This window comes from Mirounga angustirostris, unplaced genomic scaffold (genome assembly GCF_029215605.1).
Source record: "Mirounga angustirostris isolate CCGP_5_RB_7025 unplaced genomic scaffold, mMirAng1.0.hap1 SCAF_11, whole genome shotgun sequence".
Taxonomy (NCBI): Eukaryota; Metazoa; Chordata; class Mammalia; order Carnivora; family Phocidae; genus Mirounga; species Mirounga angustirostris.
Genome location: NW_026991719.1, coordinates 91,677,087 through 91,690,906, shown reverse-complemented (window position 1 = coordinate 91,690,906; position 13,820 = coordinate 91,677,087). Strand labels below are relative to the sequence as shown.

At 44.2% G+C, this 13,820-nt stretch overlaps 1 protein-coding gene across 3 annotated transcripts in view; it reads left to right on the top strand.

Moving 5' to 3' along the window:
- AMOT (angiomotin) overlaps nucleotides 1-13,820 on the top strand; it is a 64,117-nt gene that overhangs the window by 25,682 nt on the left and 24,615 nt on the right. For all 3 annotated transcript variants that reach the window (XM_045881724.3, XM_064574489.1, XM_054508988.1), the window contains 3 exons: nucleotides 3,394-3,538; nucleotides 4,405-4,497; nucleotides 7,012-7,157. In XM_045881724.3, coding sequence (XP_045737680.1) covers nucleotides 3,394-3,538; nucleotides 4,405-4,497; nucleotides 7,012-7,157 — 384 coding nt within the window. The remainder of the gene's footprint in view (nucleotides 1-3,393; nucleotides 3,539-4,404; nucleotides 4,498-7,011; nucleotides 7,158-13,820) is intronic.

The following is a 13,820-nucleotide window of genomic DNA, read 5'->3' as shown; positions in this document are numbered from 1 at the left end:
TCCTATTCACGCACTAAAAGCAGACTGGCCCTGTTTGGCTGATTGGGTTTAACTGTTGACACCCCTCCCCAAACTCTCTATTCAGGGTGGCCCCGGCTCCACCTTTGATGCAGTAATTGGGAAGGTGGGTGACAGGGAAGAGGAGCCAAATAGGATTTGTGGCATTGTTGTTTGCTTTTTCCCCAGCGAGGGGCAAGATGCCTCAACCAAGTGTAATTGAGTGCTGGGGGAAGTGAAGGCTGACCCGATGCTGCAGTGGATTAGAGGCCTAAGTGGGGTAGAAGAGGAAAAGGAAAGTGGGAAGAGTATGGGAGATAGCAGCTGGTGCTAGAAAAAAATACAGAGGCCCCAGGCTCATGAGGGAAATGAGACAGAAACCCACCACCACCTCCCTCTTCCTTGCCCCCACCATCCCCGACCAAACCAGTGGGTCTGCCCTTCTGTGACTTCTTTCCTGGAAGGTCCTGTTGACGGATGTAAAACTCGCCCATTTGGAGTATCTACACGGGGCAGGGCGGGGTGAGGGGGGGAAGAGAAAGATTGGTACCAGATCTCGAAATAGTACTCTGAACAACGTGAGTAAAGGGCCTGCCTTCCAGGTGTGGCATTCTGTGGGGAACTGGAAAGCCTTGCCCTCTAAAGGCTGCCCAGTGCAGACTAAGACCAAGCCTGCTCTTTCAAATGGAAATGTTTATTTTCTGTACCCCGCACTTGAATTTCATGCAAAAGCTTGATCAGGCCCAGGCCTTGCAGATCTTGTCTCTAAATGCCATTCACCACCAGTTTTCACCTTCTGTGCTGCTATCTTGGTGCCATCTGCGAGGAGAAAAACATTCTGGAGCCTGCTCTTTTCTGTGGTGTAAGCCTCATTTGTTTGCAGGCAGTCCTGCCTCAGGCATAATTTTGGAGCTGGGGCAAGTGGAATCTGAGTTGTTTGGTAACCCCACCTTTCCCCCAGTATCCCACTGGGGGCCTGATATTTCTCCCCATAAAATACCCTAAGCTTTGTTAAGGAGGATAGTGGGAAACTGAGAAGGAATGCAGAATGGTTGCAGGAGTCAAATTTAATTTGCAAATTGCCTCATAGGCCACGGGGTTTATTTATCTTATACAAATTATATGCAAATATCTCTGTGGTTATTTCATGTGCAATGAAGCTCTACTGGTTACAGAAAGACTCTGGAGTCTAATTTCTTAGTTTCTTCCCAATTGGCGCTGATTTGGGGCAAGACCCTTTCTCTTTGAGGTTGTGTGTGTATGGTTTCTTTTTTTTCCCCCATTTTACAAGATTTGCAGTGGTGTCATAAAACATAACTCCGATCATGAATTTCTGTTCAAAAATCTGTACTGGTTTCCCACTGACTACGGGATAAAGTCCAAATACCTGGCATTTAAGCCCTTTTATGATCTGACTCCAGTCTATCTTTACAGCCAGATCTCACCAGCTTCCCTCCGTGTACCCCACAGTGTCCAGCCAAATGAGACTACTGGTCATTCTGGGAATGCATTCACTCACTCAGAATAGAACACCCTTCCCCTCACCTCTGCTCATTGAAATCTGACCTAGCTTTTAGGATCTGACTCGATATGCCACCGCCTGCCTGAAATTGGTCTCCTCTCCCTTCACCCCAATCAGGAATAACCTTTTCCTTTCCTGCGCTTTTGTAGCACTTACTTCTACTGCTCAGACCATCTATCCTTCTCTTTATTCTTTTATTTGATTACATCGAAAGCTCCTTGAAGGGAAACAATAATGTCCTCATTCATACCTACACACCCCACGGGTATTTTATTTTTTACTTTTATTTTCCTTTTTTTTTTTCTAATTATCTTTTTTTTAATTTTTTTTTATGAACATATAATGTATTATTTGTTTCAGGGGTACAGGTCTGTGATTCATCAGTCTTACACAGTTCACAGCGCTCACGATAGTACTTACCCTCCCCAATGTCCATCACCCAGCCACCCCATCCCTCCAACCCGCCTCCACTCCAGCAACCCTCAGTTTGTTTCCTGAGATTAAGTCTCTTATGGTTTGTCTCCCTCTCTGGTTTCGTCTTGTTTCATTTTTCCCTCCCTTCCTCTATGATCCTCTGTCTTATTTCTCTAATTCCTCATATCAGTGAGATCATAGGATACTTGTCGTTCTCTGATTGACTTATTTCGCTTAGCATAGTACCTTCTAGTTCCATCCACATCCTTGCAAATGGCAAGATTTCATTTTTTGATGGCTGCATAATATTCCATTGTACATATATCTACCACATCTTCTTTCTCCATTCATCTGTTGATGGACATCTAGGCTCTTTCCATAGTTTGGCTATTGTGAACATTTTAAAGAGCTCTGTAACTATTTGGCCCATGGTGAAGGTTTGTTAGAGTGAATTGAACTACTGCATAAGGGCTGAGGCTTAGAGTTTTTAGGATTCGACTCTGCCACTGACTTGATCTCAGAAAGGTCAATTTCACTTTTCCCTCTGCTACGACGGGGGAGAGGTGTCCTTGTAAATAAAGGTGGATAGCAGGGCAAATAGAAATAAACATGTGAAAGTCCTCTGGACTCTGAAATAATATTATCTACATACTATATACAGTGTCAATAGTACTTTCAAAATTAAGAAAATTCTTTTTTTAAAAAAAGATTTTATTTATCCATTTGACAGAGAGAGACACAGCAAGAGAGGGAACACAAGCAGGGGAGTGGGAGAGGGAGAAGCAGGCCTCCCGCAGAGCAGGGAACCTGATGCAGGGCTCGATCCCAGGACTCTAGGATCATGACCTGAGCCGAAGGCAGATGCCCAATGACTGAGCCACCCAGGCACGCCAAAATTAAGAAAATTCTTACACAGAAATGAAAATCATTTATAACTATACTTATGAAATTTATTCTCTCCTACCACCTTCTCTGAAGGCAGAAACTGTATTTGTTTTTAACCTGAGGGAATCTCATGACCCTGTGAATTAGTTGCTGAGCTGAACGTTGACTTTAGAAATCCTTCTGGGGGGCACTTGGGGGTTCAGTCCGTTAAGCGTCCGACTCTTGGTTTCGGCTCGGGTCGTGATCTCAGGGTTCTGGGATTGAGCCCCATGTAGGGCTCCGTGTTCAGTGCAGAGTCTCCTTGAGATTTATTCTCCCTCTCCCTCTGCCCCTCCCCCGACCCTGCCCATGCACTCCAGATCTCTCTCTCAAATAAATAAATCTTTTTTTTTTTTTTTTTTTAAGAAATCCTTCTGGGAAACTTTTCTTATCTGACTGTGTTATGCTGGCCTCCTAGCCATCTGTAAAGCCCTGGGAGAAGCTGTCACTAAGGATTTGCATATATGCTTTCAGACCATCTATCCCATTAAGCTCCTACCATCCCCACTATCTTTCCTCTTTTTTTTTTTTTTCAGGTGGAGACAGAAATCCAGCGTGTCTCAGAGGCATATGAGAACCTTGTAAAATCATCCTCCAAAAGAGAGGCCCTGGAGAAAGCCATGAGAAACAAGCTTGAGGGTGAAATTCGAAGGATGCATGACTTCAACAGGGATCTGAGAGGTGAGGGAGTCACTTCTGAAGCATTGGCCAAGATGGCGAAGGGAAGGGCTGAGGAGTATACATTGAGGCTCTCAGGGCTTGTCCAGCCCACTAGTATGGCCAGTAAATTGCAGGGCATAGACCGAGCTAGGTTTTGGGGACTGCAACAGAACTTGGTCCCAAGCTTGCTTAATCAGAGTGGGATGAGCTCAGGTGTTTATCAGACAGTATCCCCCCCGGGACTCCTGGACCCGCCTGGCCTGCCCCACAATCCATGCTGCCTTTCTCCTTTATAGGTTTTGCAGAGGTCTGTCTATGGGCTGTGCAAGCTTGAGATAGTGATGTCCTCCCTTGTTTCTGGGACTCCCTCCTTTTATTTTTACCTTAACACGATAATACTGAAGATGGGGGAAAATGACCACCTTCAACACCTTCAAAACTGATGACCTTGGGGATATTATTTTCTGTCTTTGGACTTTGATTGTCTTACTGATAAAATGAGACAACTGAACTAGACACTGCCCATGGTCCCCTTCTAGCTTTGATGTTACATGATTTTAAAGACTTCATAATAACTTTGATGCTCTTTTTCCTGGCAAATGAAAGATGTCATATATTCAGGGATAGATTCCTTCATCGGAATTAAGAATTTGGCACTTTGGTTTTGTCAGGGAGGGGTGAAAGTGTTAAGTGCTCACCTCCTCCTTCCCAACCATGGTTTAGTTTTGTTTGGGGCTCCACATTTGTAAATCTATGTCTGTGTCACCTATTCCTGAGTAACAAGAAGAAGCAGGCTTGTTTTGCCCAAGATCAGTATTTAGAGGGCAAACACCATGTGCTTGGAAGTTTGTATATGAGGCCCTGTTGATTGTCTCTGAATTCCACAGAGCGTCTAGAGACTGCCAACAAGCAGCTTGCGGAGAAGGAATATGAGGGATCAGAGGATACCAGAAAAACCATCTCTCAGCTCTTTGCAAAAAGTAAGTCTGAAAGCTCCGGCAGCAGGTATTAATGTGTGGTTGGGAGCCAGATGTGTAAAAAGGTTACACAGTTCTGCATATCCTTCTAGAATAGCTGGGACAGAGCAAATGCCATCTAGGGATTCTTTTTCCTGTTCAAGCATAAAATTGGGATTCTTGTTCTTTTTTCCTTCGAGGCCACGAAGGCTGCTTGCCACATTTAGCCACATCAACATGGCTCCTTCTGTATTAGACCAGAGAAGCCCCTCGAAATCCCTGCTTTTGTCACGGCTAGCTGAAAAGGACCTTAGTGAACATGGGGTCTCTGCATGTTGGAGGGATTTATTGTTGAAGGCTCCATGGGCTGGCTGTGGTAGAGACAGGATTAACATGCGAAATCGATGATTAGCGTTTGGAATACCTAATCGGCACCTGTGGCTCCCTTAGTTAAACACCCCGTATTACATCATATCATTCCATATTGGCTGAGGGCAAAGGGAGCTAGAGGAGGACCACTGCCATGGCCTGAGCTACTGACTCTGGTCACAGAGTTGGAGGATGTGGGGGAGGGCAGAACTACATCTTCCTCATAATAGTGTTTCCTTTGTCTGGAAATACTCCGAGGACCGTGACAATGAACTAATCCTCTTCTTTATCGGTCCCTAATAGACTCCACCCAGCTAGACAATGCCTCATTCTTTCCAATTGCCACAATAAAACCAGCAATAAAAACTCTGCAGTGGGTTGAGCCCATAGGGGGAAACAGATGAACTACCCTCACTCTGCAGATGCCCGTGATTGGTGCTGCCTACCCCCTGCCCCCCTCCCTGCGGCTCCCAGCTGGAGTAGCGCACGGTGGGGACTTGTCAGGCCCCATCTTCACGGGGCCTCCACATGCCTCTTTCAAGTCATTCCATGCAGCTTCCAGTCAGCTTTTACAAGTTTGTTTGATCTTCACTTACAATATCCCCCTCCCTCCCTGGGTTGCTCTGTTGTGCACTGGCCTTAGAAGTGGGGCTTTTTTTCTTCCTCATTTCCCTGAGCCTCCTGTTCCTTTGTCAGTCTGTCTCAGAGGGAAGAATGCAGTTGTTCTGGTGTCCTCAGTACCTGGTGTAAATTGTTGCTTTTGGGGTGTCACGGTGACCCTGGAAGTAGGTTCCCTGGTGGAGAAGGTGGTGGCCCCCCAGGACAAAACAAAACAAAAGAGAAAATGTATGGGTTCTTGCCCCGGATCTGCTAGTTCATACTCCTTCCTCCCTGTGTGGCGATGGTATTTCAGGGGTCCTGGGAGCTCGGCTACTGGTTTATAAAATGTGGGAACTTAATAGATAAAAAGTGTATTAACAGCAGGGGGAAAGGCTGTCTCATGGTTCTAGAAGGGAAAAATGGACTCCACTTAGCAAGCAGAGGCGAGGGCATGATTTGTGGCCTCTTAGTTCTTTTTGCCTTTGGACATCGACAGGGTGCTGCGTGGTTGGAACTGTGGCAAGCGGCAAGAAAGCCCTCTTGAAAAGCCTCCCTGGGGAATGTGTTCCACTTACCCTCGAGAGGCCAAACCTAATGCAACCCCAGGAGAAGGCAGTCTGGTTAGAAGGAGTTTAGAACAGCCTGCCCTTAAGTATGGGCTCCGCCGTGTACTCATTTACTAATTATGAGACCTCGTACAAGTTACTCAAGCCCTCTGGGTCTCTGTCTTTTCATATACAAAATGGAGAAGAGAATAACACTTTTCCTTGCAGGGGAGTCCTTCTGAGGACTAAGTTAGCACAATACTTGGTAGGCAATAAGTATTCGACAGATGCTCATTTCTTTTCCAAGGTACAGCTGAATAGATAAGTAACATCAGAGTGGGAAGGAAGGCGAGGCTGCCCTATTAAAGTTTCTCTTACAAACTTAAGTATCATGGTCTCCAGAGGAAGGGCACTCTACCTCCAAATGAGAATCAGAACTGCTCCTTTGAGTTTCTGGCATGAGGGCTGTCCTAGGTAAAAGGGGAGGGTCCTAGAAAGGCCGAGGGGATGATTACACGTGTCTTGGTCTTCTGTACCTACAATGCAATCCTGGACTTATTTCAGTTGGAAAATAATGTTAGTAAAGAGTAGGATTTTGAGTTTTATACATTCTGTGAAATACCATTTTGAGATTGATTTAATATACTGTCACAAGATAATAGGGTAAACTCTGGGGGACTCAGTGGCTCTTTTGTGAATACAAAACCACTTGAAGAAATAAAATTGAAGAGACAAACCTACCTGTTCTTCTGATGTGTGTGTATTCTTTGCATCATACTTTTCATCACACTCTTTACATCTACTTTCACATTGCTTCTGCACAACAACCATTGTTAAGTGACTTTTCTGAATTTACATAGCAAATTGGTGGCAGAGCCAGCAAGAGAGTCCAGATCTTGGGTGTGCTGGTTCTTTTGGCTGTGTGTTAGACAATGTTTAATAATGGGTATGATTGTCAGTTTTACCCAGGTAAGGTTTTGAGCCAGCCCCAGAATGGCAGTAATGATGATTCATGTCTTGATAGATAAGGAAAGCCAGAGGGAGAAGGAGAAGCTGGAGGCCGAGCTGGCCACTGCCCGTTCTACCAATGAGGACCAACGGCGACACATCGAAATCCGAGACCAGGCCCTGAGCAATGCCCAGGCCAAGGTGGTCAAGCTGGAAGAAGAGGTATGTGTAGTTTCCTTAGGTATATGAGCCTGAGGTGGGGAAGGGCTGGGAAATCAAGGGATCAAGGGCACTGGGGACTCCCCAGTTTGGTGAACTGGCAGCTACACAATCCCCCAGTAGGAAGGTACCATCTGCTACTTTTTTTTTTTTTTAAAGATTTATTTATTTATTTGAGAGTGCAAGAGTGAGAACACAAGCGGAGGGAGGGGCAGAGGGAGAGAGAGAATCCCAAGCAGGCTCCCCGCGGGGCACGCAGCCTGACTTGTGGATCCATCTCACTACCTGAGCAAAATCATGAGTCGGACACTTAAGTGACTGAGCCCCGCCCTCTGCTACTTCTAGTCATAGCTGCGCTGATGTGAGTGCACTTTGATTTCTTTTCTCTTCTCTGCAAGTTCCTTCCTTTGGTTCCCGAATAGAAAATCGCCAAGGTCAAGGAGCAATTTCCATTTGCTCATTCATGTAATAAGCTAGCCACCCCCCTCCAAGTTCTTACTGTGGACCTAGCCCTGCCTTAAGCCTGTGACAGATATATACTTTTTAATTCCTGCCGTTATAGGGCTTTAAAGCTTTTTTTTTTAGAAGGGCTAAAAAAATGATTCCAGATATTTTAAAGTACTCCAAGGATCTTAACATCAAAATGGTCCTTGTCTCCCCATACTCAGTGGGAAGTTGGTCCCCTTAGGTAAAAAACTAAACTAAAATAAATGAATCTTGATGGCTATGCCCCTTATCCTAGGATTTATTTTGCAGACTGGTTTTCAAATAGAAGCAGTCTTTAAAAAAAAAAAAAAAAAAGATTTTATTTATTTATTTGACAGAGAGACACAGCGAGAGAGGGAACACAAGCAGGGGGAGTGGGAGAGGGAGAAGCAGGCTTCCCGCAGAGCAGGGAGCCCGATGCGGGGCTCGATCCCAGGACCCTGGGATCATGACCTGAGCCGAAGGCAGACGCTTAATGACTGAGCCACCCAGGCGCCCCTCAAATAGAAGCAATCTTGAACAGGATGGGACCCAGGGACAATTTACAGTTTGTGGCAGGCCAGGAGCTGTGCCCTGGCTCTTCCTGGCTAGCTTGTGGAATGGAGGTACGTGGTGGGGTGAAATGGTCACTTTTTTGTGTGTGCGAGTATAGAGTCTTTCTTTGACAAATACAGGGGCCCCCAAACTATTAAGCGTATGATAAATATGTATCTGATTAGTCTTGATGTAGATGTTACTCGATTGCAACACTGAACTGTGTTCATGTGAAATAGAGGGAATATTGCTGCTGGCCTGTCATTAATTAATCTTGCATACCAGTTGTCATTGTATTGAAGTACTACTAAGTCTTCAATGTTTTGTACTTCAGGGAATGGGTGTGTTCCAGCAAAAATTGATGCCAAAGTGTAACTTGGTGAAGAAAATTTCACATCTCACTAACTATTCTAAAATTTGAATTGTTTTAAGAGAAGAAATAGCCTCCATTGTAACATTAGAAGCTTTATAAACTTGAGACCAAAAAAAAAAGTGTTTAGTGACCAAGCCCTCAGCATTGTGGCTTTTGTATGTATGAGCTGTCTTTCCTACCTTCATTCATTGCCTGCTTCTTCTCCCTCAGTAAGAATGGTTCTATTTCCTAGAGATCTCTTGACTTCCAGATATCCTTTGCTTTTTGGGGTGGGGATTAAAATGCTTGTTGGAGGGGCGCCTAGGTGATTCAGTCAGCTAAGGGTCCGACTCCTGATTTTGGCTCAGGTCATGATCCTCAGGGGTTGTGAGATCGAGCCCTGAGTGGGCTCCACGCTCAGCGGGGAGTCTGCTTGAGATTCTCTCCATTTCCCTCTCCCTCTGGCCCTCCTCCTGCTTGCTCTCTCAAATAAATATATCTTTAAAAAAAATGCTTGTGGGTTCATACATTTCCAGTAGATAATGTCACCTAACCTATGATGTCCTTGACCTGATTTGCTTAATCATTAAACATCAGGTTGCATAAAATCAAGTTAATGTCCAGCTTCATCAGTTGTCTACATCAGAAATACTGCTAAGTTGCTTTATTGAACATGAGGAATACTTGTATATGTCTGGTATCCAGACCTAAGGAGCACACCCTTTAACCTTTTGCTATACTTCATCTATGCTTTTCCTTCCCCTTTTTGTGAGGAAATCACAGAGTAAATTACAGGACAAGGATAAGACTGTGTTCTTTTAGAGAAGGGAAAACTGAGAGACTGGCTGAGAAGTAGCTTGCTGGTCACATGGCAAGTCTTGGGTAAAGCCAGGAATAAAACTGGAATCTCATGACTCTTCATTCCCTAAACCTTGCTGCCTGTCTCCCTGTCTGAATCATCCTTTGGTTCCATTCCCAAAGAGAAAATGTGGGCGCTTGTTCAAATTTAGTAACCCCTGCATCTTTTCATTTAAAAAAAAATGCTTCACCTGTTGGGCCCCTCTTTTTCAACAAGACCGTGAGAAGCTTGTCCAGAGTGATTTGAGATTGGAGTGTAGACACAGCCCTACTGCCCCTCCAGGATGGGTGCCCATCCGGTAGGAGATAAATGGGGACAAAGACTCTGCAACTCTCTTGGTTTGCTGTGTCCTAGGGCTCAGTGGTAACTGGTTGTTAATCATGAAAATAATATACAATATACATCTAAGGAGAGGATGTTAATTTGTAGTTCCCACTGGGCAGCCCTCACTGCAACAGTTGCCTGAAATATATTTCTGGCTTCTGAGGCTTTTCTGGGCATTTGTTCCAGATTTTTAGTCATTTTCCAGGGCCCTGCCCCCGAAACACATAGGTTTACAATTTAAAAAAGAAGTTCTGAAAATTGGGCTAGGATTCAGTCATGGCATCTAGTGTCCAGGTATCTTAAATGAGTTCATCAATTATTATTAATTTTTTAGTCCTCCTCCCACTTGTACTTCTGCTCAGAGTCTAGTTGTTGGGAGATTTGAGTTGCTGTTGCTAAAGGCAGTGGGATATTTGATGGAGAGAGCGGGCTGGGAGCCTTCTACCCAATAGCATCAAAAGACAGAGGTCATGTAATGTCTCCCAGACTCTCAAGCCCATGTAGGGGCTTGAAACCGTGTCTCAGGAAAAATCCACTGATTCTTCTTTTCTTTTCTGTCTTAGCAGCCTATCAGACCTGGGTTTGCTCCTGGGTGGTGGTTGCCTTATCTCCTTTATAATATTCAAAGGAAAACATTCCTTTTCTTTAGTCCCCAATACAAGAACAGATTATTGAAGTTTTCCTCGTCTGCTGCAACTCAACCCCCATTAAGCTCCTTCTGTCTGGGGTAAAATTTTTAAGTATGGAACATTACAGAAGGTAGCTCTGGAACTAAGGAGTCTTCAGTGTTCACAAAATTAGTGAACATCTCCAAATCGAGAAGGGTATTCATGAATAGAAAATGTAGTCCTCTATCTGTTGGGAGATAACTCACATAAAATCGTTTTTGAAGACAGAGGGATATGCCAGACATTTGCTATGTCTCGTATAAACAGAGAATTTAGTTATGGCTTACAAATGGTACCATGAATTTTCCTTAGAAGTTCTTCCACGGGAAACCTCTGTACTCTACTTAGCAAATGAGAATTAGGGAAACTTTCCCAAATTAAGTCATTGGTCTAGGGAGTATTTTCTTAGCCTACTAAATGCAATGTCAGGTCAATACATTTATCGAGTTATTATGTTGTTTACCTGAAACTGATATAATGTTATATGTCACATATATCTCATTTAAAAAGAAGATGGCCAGGGAAATATTATGACTAGTTTAATAGTCCGAGGACCCTTGCATGTATTTATGTCTTTCTCTGTACAAAGTCCTCATTTAGATGCTCTTCCTGAAATTCATCTCATTTTTCTAATGCCATTAAGTCTCTTGCCCATGATACTCTTCACTGTGCTCTAAGCTCTATACAGAAATGTGCCTCAGGCTTACAGAGAACTTTCTCCCGCAATCATAACTTCTTCCTCTTCCAAGCTCAGCAGAGATTCTCGGAGGGACCCTGCTCTGTTGACATCTGGGGAGGTATCTTGCTGGAAGGGGCTAGTACTTTTACTAAAGGAGAGACCTGGTTTTGTGGTGATTCACTATAATCAGGGTCTTGCCACCAATCTGCAGCCTATGCAGCAAGTAGTAGCCAAGGTAAATGGTGCCTTTCCATCCTTGCCCTTATCTTTCGGGACACGTAGGTCGTGTTGAAGTGGAGGCTCATTAAACTCCAAGTCAAAAGAACTCTGTGTCCCACAGCAACCGTGGCATTCTCCCATGCAAAGGACCTCCCCCAATCCCCCCCACCCGCTACCACTAATTTGACCTCACTGGAGAGTTTCGACAGATGCCTGGCATATCCACTCACAAGGCTCAAGGCAGCCCAGGCTTCTGGCTGGCTACTGTCTTATCATGATCCAGAGCTGAGCCACTGCTTGGGTAATTGTTTCAGGCATGGTGGGAAAAAGGCCCTGGCAGGATCAAAGAGGGAAGATGCTGCGGGTGGGCTGCCTACTGAGCAGAGTGCACTGGACGGGAGAGAGCGGAATGTGGGAGGGCTGACAAAAAAAAGCCAGTGAGCCTCGTTCTTTGGCTTTAGGCTAGAATGACAGCCACAGAGATTCAGGGAAAAGGGGCCCAAGTGTTAACCTTTTCTGAACTGCAGTGGCTGGCGATGATTTAGACATCACAGTGATAACTCTTGAAGGCAGTGAATTTTCCAGTGTCCTTTTGCCACTCCACTCAGTTCTTCGAAACAAAATTCGTATGCTTTCCTCCCATTTCCACCATTATTCTTTTATGGCTGATAGTTTTTCTTATTTCTAATTCCCTTGCCACTTACTTGATTTGTCATTTTGCTTTTGGAGATGGACAGTTTTCTGCTGTCACACTTACCCACACAGTACCATAACTAGTGTCCTTTCCCAATATTAGAGGAAGATGTGCTAGGCACAGACATTTATGTCTCATCCAAAATCATCTCCACACAATAGCATATTGTGTGAGTAGGTAAAACTCACACAATAGTTATGATGGATTATAAATGTGGTTGGGAGGTCTGAGGGTACTAATTATGTGCGCATTTAGAGTGTTGATAGGAATTCAGATAAAGTACGTTATCTACCCAGGAATCTTCCAAGGTGTTCTGCTGATGGATTATTGACTTATTTGAAGGGCATTTCATCTAAGGATAACATTCCCCATATTTGTGGCAGCATTTTTTTTTTAGAGAGAGCCTGAGGGGGGTAGAGAGAGAGAGAGAATCTTAAGCAGGCTCCACGCTAGGCCCTTAACCTACTGAGCCACCGAGGCGCCCTGGCAACATATTTTTTTTTTGAAGTAGGTGTTGCTCCACCCAATATGTTAAGAAATTCTGTCCCCACCCCAAAAAGAGATGGAGTGACCTCTCAGAGCTTGATTTTCTGTTTTTCCTGTGATTTTCACTTTTTAAATTCCCAAGTTGGAAGCCTTGTATAATTTCTTCAGCCTCCTTAACAGAATGAACTCTGTTGTCTTGGTAGCAAGTTTCTAGAGGTGGTTTCTTCTCCTCAGTTCTTTTAATATCCACCAGTGGACCACAGCCTCTTGGCAATGGACAGAGGCAGCTTGCTAATACCAGGGTAGTGTTACCAAATTGCTTCAGAGGGAACTCTTACTTGGAGCCAGGGGCTCCTGAGTAAGACTAACTCAGATCACACAGAAATCACTGAAGGGTCAAGGCAGCAACATACGAACTAGTTGTATGAAGGAGAGGACCAAAGAAGGTACACTGGAACTGTGACATCTGGGACATAGTGAGTGGAGTTGTGGCAGTGGAAAGGAAGATGAAAATCAAACACAGTGAAGGATGTCCTCTATGGCACTGGACTTAGCTCTGTATAACTAGTTTTAGTGTCTCATAGCCAGTAATAATAGCCTACCCACCCCCACCTATCCATCTGCATATTTTTTATTTATTAAGACTTTACTTTTTCAGAGCAGTTTGAGGTTTCCAGGAAAAGAGAAGGTAAGGTATAGAGATTTTCCATCTACCCCCTGCTCCCACACCTGCATAGCCTCTGCCGTTATCAACACCCCCCACCAGAGAGGTCATATTTGTTACAACTGATGAGCTTATGTTCACACATCAGTGATCTGAAGTCCATAGTTTATATTAGGGTTCACTCTTGGTGTTTTTACCCTCTGTGGGTTTGGACAAATGTATAATGACATGTATCTACCATTATGGTATCATATAGAGTATCTCCACTCCCTAAAAATTCTGTGTTCTGCTTATTCATCCCTACCCCCTATGTAATTTTTTTTAACTTTTTGAGAACATTTCCAAATCTATTATTGTATTTCCCACCATGAACCTTGCACGTTTTGTCTTCTTTTAACCGATTAGGAAATTAAAGTGCGGACAGATTGTGATAAATCTAGGACAAAACCCAGATCTCTTAATTCCAAAATATCCTACCCTATGCTTTGTCCACCAGTGCATACATGGAAAAGGTCAATGATTAAATGACTTCCTTGCAAATGGCTGAGGTAAATGGGTAGCTTTAGGGGCCCTAGAAGTAATTTTGTATATAGCCATCTTTTAAAAAATAAATTTGAAAGACGTCCACAGTTGTTGGAGGGAGGGGAAGGGATGCCATCACGTGGTATTCATTTGCAGGGATCAGATTTTCCTGAGTCAGA